The 12,483-nt window shown below is 55.7% G+C and overlaps 1 pseudogene and 1 gene segment (V, D, J or C); both read right to left on the reverse strand.

Moving 5' to 3' along the window:
- On the reverse strand, positions 1–2,057 carry LOC132243478 (immunoglobulin lambda variable 3-9-like). The segment is given in 3 exon segments: positions 1–56; positions 1,532–1,858; positions 1,988–2,057. Coding segments are annotated over 3 exon segments (429 nt in total).
- Positions 2,058–5,383: 3,326 nt separating this feature from the next.
- On the reverse strand, positions 5,384–5,889 carry LOC132243479 (immunoglobulin lambda variable 3-21-like; annotated as a pseudogene).
- Between the last annotated feature and the right edge of the window lie 6,594 nt (positions 5,890–12,483).

Consider the following 12,483-nt stretch of genomic DNA (forward strand, 5'->3'; position numbering starts at 1 on the left):
CTATGCGTTCTTGTGATCAATGTTGTTCCTGGAGCAGGTGAGCTGAGCATTTTGTACTGGACACACAGACAACGAAGGTGGTTGAGTCACCATGTACTGGGAAAGGAATCAGAAAGAGGAGGAGAAGAGATAGATGAAACTGGATGCTTATCTTGCTGGGATCCTATGACCCCAGCTGACGTCCTGCCCTTTGGGCGGGGGGCTGGACTTGATGATCTTCCGAGGTCCCTTCCAGCCCTAATGCCTATGAAACCTATGAAACCTATGAAAGCTTCCTTGGTCTATGCAGGCAGCACAGAGAGGCTGAGAAATGAAAATGGGCTGGGGTTAAGAGAGTGTGAAATCTTCCCACGCCCCAGCCTAGTACCAGAGAAATAGGTGACCAGTGCAAGGAGCAGTGGTGCCCAGGCCATGATGCGAATCCAGCCCAGCTTGGCTTCCTCAGGCAAATGGGTCCCTGGCAGGGACCTTCCCCACCGGGGCCCCAAGTCTTACACTGGCTCTGCTCAGCCCCAGCCTCAGGCCTGGACCCATCACCTTTGCTTGGAAGAAGGAACCCCAGTGGCCCTTGGGCAGAGGGATAGTGATGTTTGGACACTGTTGGAGCCGGGGCTGGGTGCCATGTGGGTGCCAGGAGTGATCAGTGTTTGGGTGTGACAGCTATAATGGGGCTGGGGAAAATGATGGTGGATGGAGCTGCTGGAAGGGCAGTAGCAGGCAGCTTCAGTTGCCCTCCCTGCCCCTTGCTTGGGGAGAACTGCAGTGGCTGCCGAGGAGCCGACTCGTCCTTATGAGTGGTGAGGCCTTCAGGGCACAAGGTCTCCATTTCTTGCACCATTACAGACTGGTGCTTTTGGCAGAGGGAGTGAGGCTGGGAGCCATGAGGAATATATGGGGTGTCTGGAGCCAGTGCATATTCCCATTCTTCCAAACAGGTTTAGGCTGTGCCCCTTGCCTCAGGCCACAGAGCAGCAGTGGCCTGGAAAGGGCCCAGGACCTTCCAGAGAAGGAAAGAAAGCAGCATGATCCCGGGTTCCCAGTTTTAGAGCCAGAGAATCGGTCAGAGATGCCAGAGGCTGTCTTAGTATTTTCATATATAATGAGCAGGGGTCGCTGCCAGGCTTCTGCTGGTACCAGTGCATGTAGCTGCCAGGCCCAGAGCAGGCGAGCTGAGCAGTTTGACCTGGAGACACAGACACTGCGGGTGGAAGAGGGGGCCACAGAAATCCCAGTGGCAGAGACTCTGGGGCAGCCACTATCAAGCAAATGTATGATCCTTGGAAACCCTGCCCTCCAAAAAAAAGAAGCAGGAAAGGTACTGCTGATGCCATCCAGAGCCCCCATAACACCTCCCTCCCCTGGTTTGGGGCTGCAGTAACTGCCCCATGTCCACAGTCTCTTCAGTCCAAAGAGCTTGTCCAGGTCCTGTGTCTTCATTTCCAGGAAGCGCCCTATGAAACCCACTTGTCGGCAGCATCACAGTGCAGGGGATGGTGACAGTTCCTGTGACGAGAGGATGTTTGTGTCTCACTTCCACACTGCCCTGTGTCACTGTGCGGCGGAGCAATGCTGCTGCTTCCCACCTGGCAGTAATATTCAGCCTCGTCCTGGGCTTGGACTCCAGTGATGGTCAATGTGGCCGTGTTGCCAGAGTTGGCACCAGAGAATCGGTTGGGGATGCCAGAGGGTCTCTTGCTATCATTATATATAATGAGTAGAGGGGCACTGCCGGGTTTTTTCTGGTACCACTGCACATTGTAGCTACCAATTTTAGTCCCGGAGCAGGTGAGCGGAGCGGTTTGTCCTGGAGATGCAGACACTGAAGGCGGCTGCGTCACCACGTACTGGGCAAGGGAACCTGAAGGAGGAGGAGAAAAGGTGGGGATGAAAAGCTGTGTTAGTCTGTGCAGGCAGTGCAGGAAGTGGAGAAATGAAAATGGCCCTGGGTTGAGAAACTGTGAAAGCTTCCCCCACCCCAGTTTAGTACCAGAGAAATAAGTGAGCAGTGCGAGGAGGAGCGTGGCCCAGGCCATGGTGGGAATCCAGACCAGCTCAGCTTCCTCTGGCAAACTGGTCCCTAGATGGGACCCTGCACGTTTCTCTTAAACCCTCAGATCTGAGATCAGCCCCTTCATGCAAATCTGCCCCTGCTCACTGCCTGCTGCCGCCTTGTACTTCCCCAATAGCACAGGGACCAGGGCAGAGTCTGGCAGCATTCATTCCCATAGTCCTTGCACGAAGACAGGCTGGTTTCTGTTAAGTCTGCTGAAAGGTAACACTTCGATCTCCCCAAGTGTGGATGCCCAGAGCACCCCTCGACACCAGGCACTCACACACCTTCCCCACCTGGGGCCACATCTCACTCAGGTTCTGCTCAGCCGCAGCCCAGTCCAGCTCCAGCTCCTCCCCCAGCCTCCTGGGTAGCGAGCAGGAGTCCAGGAGGGTGTTGGGACCAGCAGTTTTGGAAGGTACAAGCCGTGGCTGGAAGGTCAGATGCCAGCACCGCTTTCCCTCCCCTCCCACGTAGCTGTGGAGTTTGAGCCAGGCCCTTGTCGCAACCCACACTGTCACACGGCTCCCCTGACCTTCCCTGCTCTGGAGAGTGAGGGGCAAGGGGCCAGGTCAAGGCACTGGGATCCACGGCACACCAGTGAGTGTGAGCAATGTTTTGAGTGCCAGCCCTCTCCCAGACCAGCCCAGGACAGCCCTGTCTGGCATGTGCACCCACGCTGTTGCAGGGATAAATTCATACCTTTGGCCACGTTGAATCTGCTGTTTCCAGATGGGCACCAGGCTAAGCCGCTGGGCTGCTGGGTGGCAAAGTACTCAGGAGCCTCCATAGCAAGAAAAAGGGGAGTGTGAGTGGGTGGGTAGGGAAGGGAAGGGAAGGGTAGCAGAAGACCCCATGCCCGTATTCTCTGGGCAAAACATCCAGGCAACAGGATAGGTCTTTCAGCTGCTGCAGTGGCTGGCAAAGTACTCAGGACCCTCTACAGCAGGAAGAGGAGCAGGATTAAGGGGCAAGGGAGCAGAAGATGCCATGCACATATTCTCCGAGTAGAGCATCCAGGCAGCAGGACTGGTCTGTGACCTGGAGTCTGCAGGCCAGGATGTGCCTGCATCTAGGCAGAGCTGGGGATGATACGAGTGTATTCAGCACAAAGGTAACAGAGGGCCTGTGCTACAACCATGGCCTCCCTCTGAGAGTGGGAAAGTCACCCTGTTGTGTGAAGGTGATGGCACTGTTTCCAGGCAGCTCCGGCCCTGTGGCTTGTGCTAAGCAGGAGATGCTGTCCCCGTGTCTGTGACAGTGGGTGCACAGTGCCCTCCAGTGCTCACTGCTAGGGCTGCCACCAGCATGAGTCTGACTCCCCACAGCTGCAAGTAACAGCGCTGTGATGCCCTTTCCCCTGCTCCAGCTCAGGAGCAGAACTGAGGTGGGGTGAGCAGGGCAGCAGCCCTGGCATCACTTTTGTGTGGCGAGGACCAACAATAGGCACCTTCACCACCAGTAGTGGGAGTGGGTGATGCTTCATACTTTGCAGTAGCCCTAAGCTTGGAGCGCCCTGCTGTACCTTCCTGCCATCTGCTCCATGTCAGGACATTATTTGTCTTGGAGTGACCAAAGTGTTTGTGCCACCAGCCTGTCTGAACCTGAGAGGGGTTCAGACCGTTGCAGCTGCCATGCTGAGGACAAGCAAAATCTAGAGCTGGCACACTGTCAACATACACCTGTGTGACTCCAAAGGTACGATGCAGGCAACTGGGTCGGGGGTGAGGGGGAGCTTCATTCATGCAGTCAGTTACTACTTTTGTGGTCCCATTCATAGTTAGGCTACGAAAGGGAAAAAGGAGGATCCAGGGAATAATAGACAGGTCAGCCGCACCTCAGTGGCTGGAGAAGTCATGGAGCAGGTCCTCGGGGAATGCATTTCTAAGCAGTTGGAGGAGAAGAAGGTGATTAGGAACAGCCAGCAAGGACTCACCATGGCCTGATAAAGGGCCTCTGCCCTCTCCTGCCAAATAGGTGTGAGCTGGGCCACTTGTCCCACCCCACAAGGCAGCACAAGGCAGCAAAGGGCACAGGACCCTGCGGAGCGGGAAGGGAAGGAGGGTTGAAGAGGGGAGAGCAGCAGTCACAGTGGGTGGAGACTCTGGGGCAGCCTGTGCAGCATCCAGACAGCAGTGCTGGAGTCTGGCATGGGACCTGCCGACCGGGACATGCGTGTCCCCAGGAGAGCTGGGGATGCGCTGGACAGGCCTGTGCTGAGGGACCGCGCTAGCACAGAGCAGGGGGCTGAGCTGTTTGTCCTGGAGAGAGAGCCACTGCCAGCAGCTGAGTCACCACACACTGAGCAAGGGAACGTAGGGCAGGAGGAGAAAAGATGGGGATGAAAAACTTTGTTGGTCTGTGCAGGTAACGCATGGGTGTGGAAAAATGAAAGTAGCCCCTAGTTAAAAGACTGAAGTCACCCTGCGCCCAGCCTAGTACCAGAGAAATAGGTGAGCAATGCGAGGAGGAGCGGGGCCCAGGCCATGGTGGGAATCCAGGACACCTTGGCATCCTCTGGTGAATGCATGCCTGACTGGGACCCTCTAAGTCTCTCTTGAACTGCCCAGTATGGGATTGGCCCCTTCATGCAAATCTGCCTCTGCTCAACAGCTGCTGCCACGTTTCATTTCCTCAAGAGCAGAGGCCACAGGATGGCACCTGGCTGCATAACTTCCTGTGGCCATTGCAGGAGGACAGGACAAATGATTTTCCATCTGTGGGGGTCAGTGCAGCCGATGCTGGAGGCGGGGACCTCCTGGTCTCCGTCAACCAAGTGTGGATGCCCGGAGCAGTTCCTCAACCTGGAGGACGCGCAGACCTTCCCTACCTGAACCCTAAGTCTCAGCCTGGCTCTGCCCAGCTCCATCTCCAGGCCTGAGCCCCCTCCTGGCCTTGTAAGAAGGAATCCCAGGGGGTGTTTGGAAGAGCAGCCGTGGTGTGTAGATGCGGTGGGCTGGGGTGGAGCAGGGGCTTGGTGTGCAGTGAGTGCCAGGGTCAATGCTTGGACTGTGATGGCTGTAGAGGGGCTGGGACACTTGGTGGCAGCTGGGGTGCTGGCAGGCTGGTAGCAGAGGAGATTCAGCCAAAAGTCACTTTAGATCTCTGCACATTCAGTACATTCATGTATCTCACAGTGAGTCAAGTCACCAAGGCTCCTTCTACTCTGGCAATCCTAGCAAGACATCCTGCGTGTGGCAGTCGAGTGGGTTCCCGGCGCCCTCTATAGATCGAGCCTGCAGCTGACAAGAGAATCAGAAATCTCTCCTCCAGCTCAGCTGGTTACACAAGAAGCAAGTGTAAAACCTTCCCTCTGGTTTATGTCTCACTTCTTCATTGCACTGTGTCACCGTGTGGCTGAGAACTGCTGCTAACCCACATGCTGCAGTAATAGTCAGCCTTGTCCTGGGCCTGGACACGAGTGATGGTCAACGTGGCCGTGTTTCCAGATTTGGAGCCAGAGAATCGGTCAGAGATGCCGGAGGTCTCTTAGTATTATCATATATGATAGGTAGGGGGACACTGCCAGGTTTCTGCTGGTACCAGTGGACATAGCTGCCAGTCCCAGAGCAGGTGAGCTGAGCAGTTTGTCCTGGAGACACAGACACTGAGGGTGGCTGTGTTACCACGTTCTGGGCAAACAAACCTAGAAAAGGAGCAGAAAGCACAGGGATTAAAACAATACTTAATCACCGCATTGAGAGGTAAATAATAGCAGGTGGCCAGGGCAGAGGCAGGGAGAAGCGGGCATATGTTTGCATGAAGTGGTTGAGAAAAATCTCCCCTTGCACACCTGAGCAGTATATGAGCAGAGCGAGAAGGAGCGGGGCCCAGGCCATGGTGGGAATCCCGACCAGCTCCACATGCTGAGGCAGCAGGGTCTCTGGCTGGCACCCTCTGACTCTTTCTTAAACCTGCTGAACTGAAGAACAGCCCCTTCAGGCAAATCTGCTTCCTCCTAATTGGCTGCCGATGTTTTGAACCTCACCTTCCTCTTGTGCAGGGAGAGTCACGCTGCAGAGCACCTTTCTGTGCACGTCCCTATAGCTGCTGGGACAGGAGAGCGTTGTCCCCGCAACATGGAGACAACATGGTTAATCCCAGCGAGGAGCCCCCAGGCCTGCTCTCTCTCTTGGTTCCTGGGGCGCAGAATCCCAGATTGTCCCACTGGAGACGAGAAACTGGGCTGAGGGGCTTTGTCATGGCCCCAATCCACAAAGCTTTGCCACCGGTTTCCAATAAGCTCAGTCCCCGAGGGAAGCCTGGGCCCGTGCTGGTTAAATATTGATGCCTGGGGAAGGTCTGGACAGTGGCTGGGGCCCTGTGTGGAAGGGACGCTGGGTCCCCAGATGTGGCCCCGCTGCCTCAGCTGTGTGGGGAGACAGCAGGGCCAAAGGTGCCGCTAAGAGGGCACGGGGCGGCGGGGGGTGCAGCTTGTAACCATTCCTCTGCTCTTTGAGATTAGAAGCTCTAGGGATGGAGGGCGAGGAGCCTGCTGGTCATGGGGGTCTGGGCCTGGGAGTGTCAGGGACCCTGTACACGGCCATCTCATGTGGGGTCTCCGGGGCAGAGCATAGTGCGCTCGCAAGGAGGTGGGCAGAGCAGGGGCAGGGGACAGATGGACAGCACTTCTTCCTCCCCCTCCCCTATGTGCTTGGGCCCCACTCTGGAGATGAAGGGGCAGAGAAAAGATGGGAGGGCCCGTAGGAGCCTACACCAGTGCGGACAGCTACTCGCTGCCTGTCTAGGAACGGTTAGGGTGCAAGAAGCCCCATGGCCCACAGGGTCCCTGTCCCAGGAGCTGCTTGCTCTCCCGAGGCTCCCACCATGCGAGCAGCGTCAGGGACCTGTGCACGGCCGGCTCCTAGTGCTCAGTGTCACCCATGCAGGGATGATGGGGCCCGTTCCCCGCTGTGCACTCATTTCTGCAGTTCATGCCGTTCCTCATGTGGCGGGCTCTCTGCAGGCACGGCTTGGAGAAGGACACTTCAGATTGGTGGAAAATTTCCACCAATCAGGTAAGAGCTGGGAGGGGTTTGCCCCGCCCCTGCTCAGAGGTGGGAGGATGCGAGGAGCCTCTGGACCTGATTGAAGACTGCGCTTTGTAGGTTTGGCAGACTTCAGGGCGGGGTCTCCGGTGTAAATGAAAGCCCAGCACAGTCCTTCCTCTAGGCCTGAGGCACGGGCACTTACCCGAATGTCCTCCCTGGGGCCAACTTCCTCCAGTTTAGAGACCGTTATATGTATATTTCTATCTATATCTGTAATGATATATTTCTTAAAGAGTTTTATATATATATATGTTGTAGGGTCGTGCGAGGCTTCGGACAGAGCTCTGCATCCAGAGAAGCTTCAGACACTTCGGGGTCCGAAGCAGCACATCTGGGTCGAAGCGCTGCCTCGTTAGGCTTCCCGAAGCAGTTCGGAGCTTCCAAAGAGCTTCGGTGTCAGATTGGAGATCTGGCCATAGTGTATAATGGGGAAACAATAAAATATCCATAACTTTGGATGAAGTTTTGAGGGGTGGTAGACTGTGCAGAGAGGATGAAGCCTGCCAAGTTTCAAGAAGATTGGTGCAGGGGTTTGGGGGGAACTGCACCCCTAATTCTTGAAAGCAAAACTCATGTCACATCTAGGCGTTACAACATAGCGGGGTGAAAACTGAAGTTGGCTTCACTTCTGGTGATGAGGTTAGGTGCTTGTTTGAAAGTACAAACCACTTTTCAGAGCTGGGCCTATGAGCTGCACTTCATCAGCCTCCTAGGTAGTAGGTACAGAAAATCATGGACTCAATCGACACAGTGCAGTTCTGACACACTGCGACCTGCCGGACATCTGGCACCCCAGGCACTTCTGCACTTTCACCTGAGCTGCTACATCCCCTTTCCCCACTACCACCACCCCAGCATGTCCCTCCCACCCTGACACCTCCAATTCCATTTTCACTGACTGGCTTTCTTACCTGCATTGCGGGCCAGGCAGCCTCTGGCTTCTTTACTATTCCTTCCATCCAGGACCAACTGCAGGTACTTCCTCAGCCTGACAAAGGGGTTTTCAACCCTAAAGCTGGCATCCCGGGCACCTAAGCTGAGCTCATCGGGAGCCTCACAACTACACTGCAACCAGCAAGCGTCAGGCCTGTCAAAGACGTGACAGGTTTGGGCGTTCGCCAGCCAGGACTGTGTGTGTGTGTGTTGCGTTAGTTGGAGATTATGGTCTCTAATCCTTGCCTTTCACCAGGGGATCATTGGTCCTGGCATTTACAGGGCTGCCGTGCCACCAGCAGTCCCACCAGGCCTCCCTCCCCTGGCAGGAAAATGGCTGGTGCTGGTGCTGGAAGTGCTGACATGGGAAAGTGGATCCCCCTCTTCCACAGCCCCTCACCACTACACTTTGGCCTCCCTGACTTTGTTCACCAGCAACTGCGTCCAGTGATCATGGGTTTTGGGGCTGCCAGTGCACATGTTCCCCTTCACCCTCCGGTCGCACATGCCCACCATCATGTGGACCGTACTGGACCAGAAGGGATCCAGCCGTCTCCTGATGCCCTCCTTCAGCCGCCTCACCAGTGCCTGCACATCTGGTGACAGGGCCTGCCCCAGCCAGGAACATCGATCTCCTGCAACTTCTCCATTTGGTTCTCCAGGCCCCTCAGTAGGGGGATCACCTGGCTGAGGATGGCATTGCCAGCGCTAAGGGTCTTGGTGGCCTCGAGGAAGGGCTTGAGGACCACCGAGATCTGGGAGATGGTACCCCACTCAGCTCTGTTCAGGGGGGCCCTGATCCCTATCTCCCCAAGCAAGGTCATCTCATGCATAGCCTTCTGTTGCTCCACCAGCCTCTCGAGCATCAGGTATGTGGAGTCCCACCGAGTCTCCACATCCTGCATGATTCTGTGCTGTGGGATGCTCAGCTCTGCCTGTTTGTCCCGCAGCATCTTGCCCCACTTGATGCTGCAGTGGAAGTAGCACGCCAGCTTCCTGCATTTTGAAATCAGCTGGCTTGTTGCAGTACTGGTGGCAGCGCCGTCACCAGCAGCCCTGTCCCCCTCCAAGGCATCTCTCACTCTTAGGTGCAGCCTGTGTGCCACGCAGCGGATGACAACAAAGCTGGCATCACGGACAGCCTTCACCATATTGGCCCCATTGTTGGTAACCATGAACCTGCAGGTGAGCTCAGCCTGCCCAACGAGCCACCCCTGAACCATGCGGTTCATGGCACCCATGTCCTCCCTTGCCGTGTGGGACTCACCTAGTACCTTGCCTTGCAGTAGAGCTGATAAAAGGCCTAACTGAGTGCACCAGTGCCCCGTGAGGGGGATGTAGGCGTGATCACCACCCCGGCTGCTCCAGAACTCGGAGGTGAAATGCAAGGCCTTCAGCGGCCCTGCCTTGCGCAGCTCCTCCCTCAAGTACTCCCTGCGTGCCTGATACAGGGAGGGCACCACCACCCTGCTAAAGATGGTGCATGAGGGCACTTTGTAAAATCGGACCAGGAGTGCTACGAACCATCTGAACCGTGGTCACTCAACTATGGAGAAAGGCTGGCCATCCAGAGCAAGCATCTCCCCAGTGCTCTGGGTGATCTTGCGCGCCTTGTGAACGCACACCCCTTTTTGTGACCCTCCCCCACCAGAACTGAGCAACAGGTATGCACCTCTTGCTGCCCCAGCAGAGCCTGCTGAGTTGCCGGCCCCCACAGGCAACATGGGCCCAACTGCAGCTCCCGCCCCTGCTCTCCCCAAGACAAAACGTAAGGTGTTTGTTGTGGAAGACTCCCTCCTGAGGGGCCAATCTGCCACCCCAACCCCTTAGCCCGGCAAGTCTGCTGCTTCCCAGGGGCCCGCATCCAGGTCATTGCGGAGAGGATCCCAAAGCTCCTCCAACCCACAGACCACTATCCCATGCTCCTTATTCATGTGGGCACCAATGACACGGCTCGGAGCACTCCCAGCCAGGTCATGAGGTGCTACAGGGATTTGGGAGCGGGGCTAAAGGGTCTGGGGGCACAGGTGGTGTTCTCGTCGATCCTCCCAGTCTCAGGCTATGGGCTGAGAAGGGACAGGAGGATCTATGTGGTTAAACAAAGACTGCAGCGCTGGTGTCGTCAGGAAGGCTTTGGCTTTCATGACCACAGCCCACTCTTTGGGGAGAGAGGAAGTGAGCTGCTGGGAAGAGATGGTCTCCACCTCTCTCCCCTAGGGAGGAGGCTCTTCTCAGCCAGACTGGCTGACCTGTTCCACCAGGCTTTAAACTAAGCCCGCTGGGGGACGGGGGGACTACCGTCAATGCTGGCCCGCTGAGCAATCCTTGCAAAGCCAGCAGATCACGGTGCTTCAGGGAGCCCACCTCTGCCCCAGCCCTGGTGAAATCTGTGGGCAAAGAAGGATCCCGCCAGGGTACACTTGCCTGCCTGTACACTAATGCCAGGAGCTTGGGGAATTTGCTCAATGCAAATAATTATGATGTCATAGGTATAACGGAGACCTGGTGGGACTCCACCCATGACTGGACCACGGGTATAGATGGCTATACCCTGTACAGGAGGGATAGTGCAGAGAAAAGGGGCAGGGGTATAGCTCTCTATGTTAAGGAAAGCTACACATCCCTGCAAGCCGATATTGGTGACCAGGGTGGACGACTGGAGACCCTTTGGGTTAAAATCCGTGGGGAACACGGCACAGGGGACACAATGGTGGGAGTCTATTACAGACCTCCCACCCAAAGTCCTGAGCTTGACCAGGAGTTTGCCCGGGAACTGGCTGAGGCAGCTTGCTCCAGGACCATGGTTGTCATGGGTGACTTCAATTACCCGGACATCTCGTGGGAGGATTGCTCAGAAAAATCTGAGAGATCGCAGAGCTTCCTCTCGTGCGCGGCTGACCTCTACCTGACTCAAGAAGTCTATGGGCCAACAAGAGGCAAAGCGCTGCTCGACCTGGTACTGGCTACTGGGGATGACCTAGTCGGCGACCTAGTGATCGATGGGAAGCTGGGTGACAGCGACCACGAGCTGATCACCTTCACCATCCGCCGAAAAGCTGGCAAGTCAGTCAGCAACACGCAAGTCTTTGACTTCAGGAAAGCCGACTTTGACAAGCTCAGGAGGCTTGTCAGTGAGGCCCTAAGGGACCGTGACCACAGGGAGAGGGGAGTTCAAGAAGAGTGGTTGCTCCTCAAGGGAGCGATCCTCAATGCACAAACTCAGTCTATTCCATCTCGGAGGAAAGGCAGCAAGAGGGCACAGCAGCCCCCTGGCTCTCCAGGGACCTAGCAGACCTCCTGAGGCTAAAAAGAAAGGCCTACAAAGGATGGAGGATGGGAGTCACCTCCAAGGAGGATTATTCTGCACTGGTCCAGTCCTGTAGGGAGCAGACCAGGAAAGCCAAGGCTGCAACTGAACTCCAGCTAGCTTTGAGCATCAAGGACAATAAAAAGTCCTTTTTCAGATATGTGGGGAGCCAGAGGAAAAGCAGGGGCAACATTGGACCCCTGCTGAACCAGATGGGGCAACTGACAACTGACTCCCAGGAAAAAGCCAACCTATTAAATAGGTACTTTGCGTCAGTCTTTCATCAATCCCATGGGACGCCCATGCGCGCTACAGGGCCAGGAAGTCCGGATGAGGGTGATCCCCTCTCCTCCATTAATGCTGACTTTCTGAAGGAACATCTTGAGAAGCTGGATACCTTCAAGTCAGCCGGCCCTGACAATCTTCACCCCAGGGTACTCAAGGAGCTGGTGAGCATCATAGCCCAGCCTCTAGCACGTATCTTTGAAAACTCTTGGTGCTCTGGTGTAGTGCCCGAAGACTGGAAGAAGGCCAACATGGTGCCTATCTTCAAGAAAGGGAGGAAAGTGGATCCGGCTAACTATAGGCCCATTAGCCTGACTTCTATCCCGGGGAAGATCTTAGAAAAGTTATTAAAGAGGCCATCCTTAATGGACTGGCCGACGTCAACATCTTAAGGGATAGCCAGCACGGGTTTGTTGCAGGTAGGTCTTGCTTGACCAATCTCATTTCCTTCTACGACCAGGTGACCTATCACCTGGACAAGGGAGATGAGATTGATGTCATATATCTTGACTTCAAAAAAGCCTTCGATCTGGTGTCCCATGATCGCCTCTTGGAGAAACTGGCCAATTTGTCGCCTTGGGTCCTCCATGATCCACTGGCTGGAAAATTGCCTCCAGGGTCGGACCCAGAGGGTAGTAATTGATGGAAGTCACTCATCGTGGTGTCCTGTGACCAGTGGGGTCCCCCAAGGCTCTGTCCTTGGATCCATACTGTTCAACATCTTCATTAATGACGTGGACACTGGAGTCAGAAGCGGACTGGCCAAGTTCGCCGGTGACACCAAACTTTGGGGCAAAGCATTCACACCAGAAGACAGGCGGGTGATCCAGGCTGACCTGGACAGGCTCAGCAAGCGG

Source organism: Alligator mississippiensis, chromosome 10 (genome assembly GCF_030867095.1).
Source record: "Alligator mississippiensis isolate rAllMis1 chromosome 10, rAllMis1, whole genome shotgun sequence".
In the NCBI taxonomy this organism is placed as follows: Eukaryota; Metazoa; Chordata; order Crocodylia; family Alligatoridae; genus Alligator; species Alligator mississippiensis.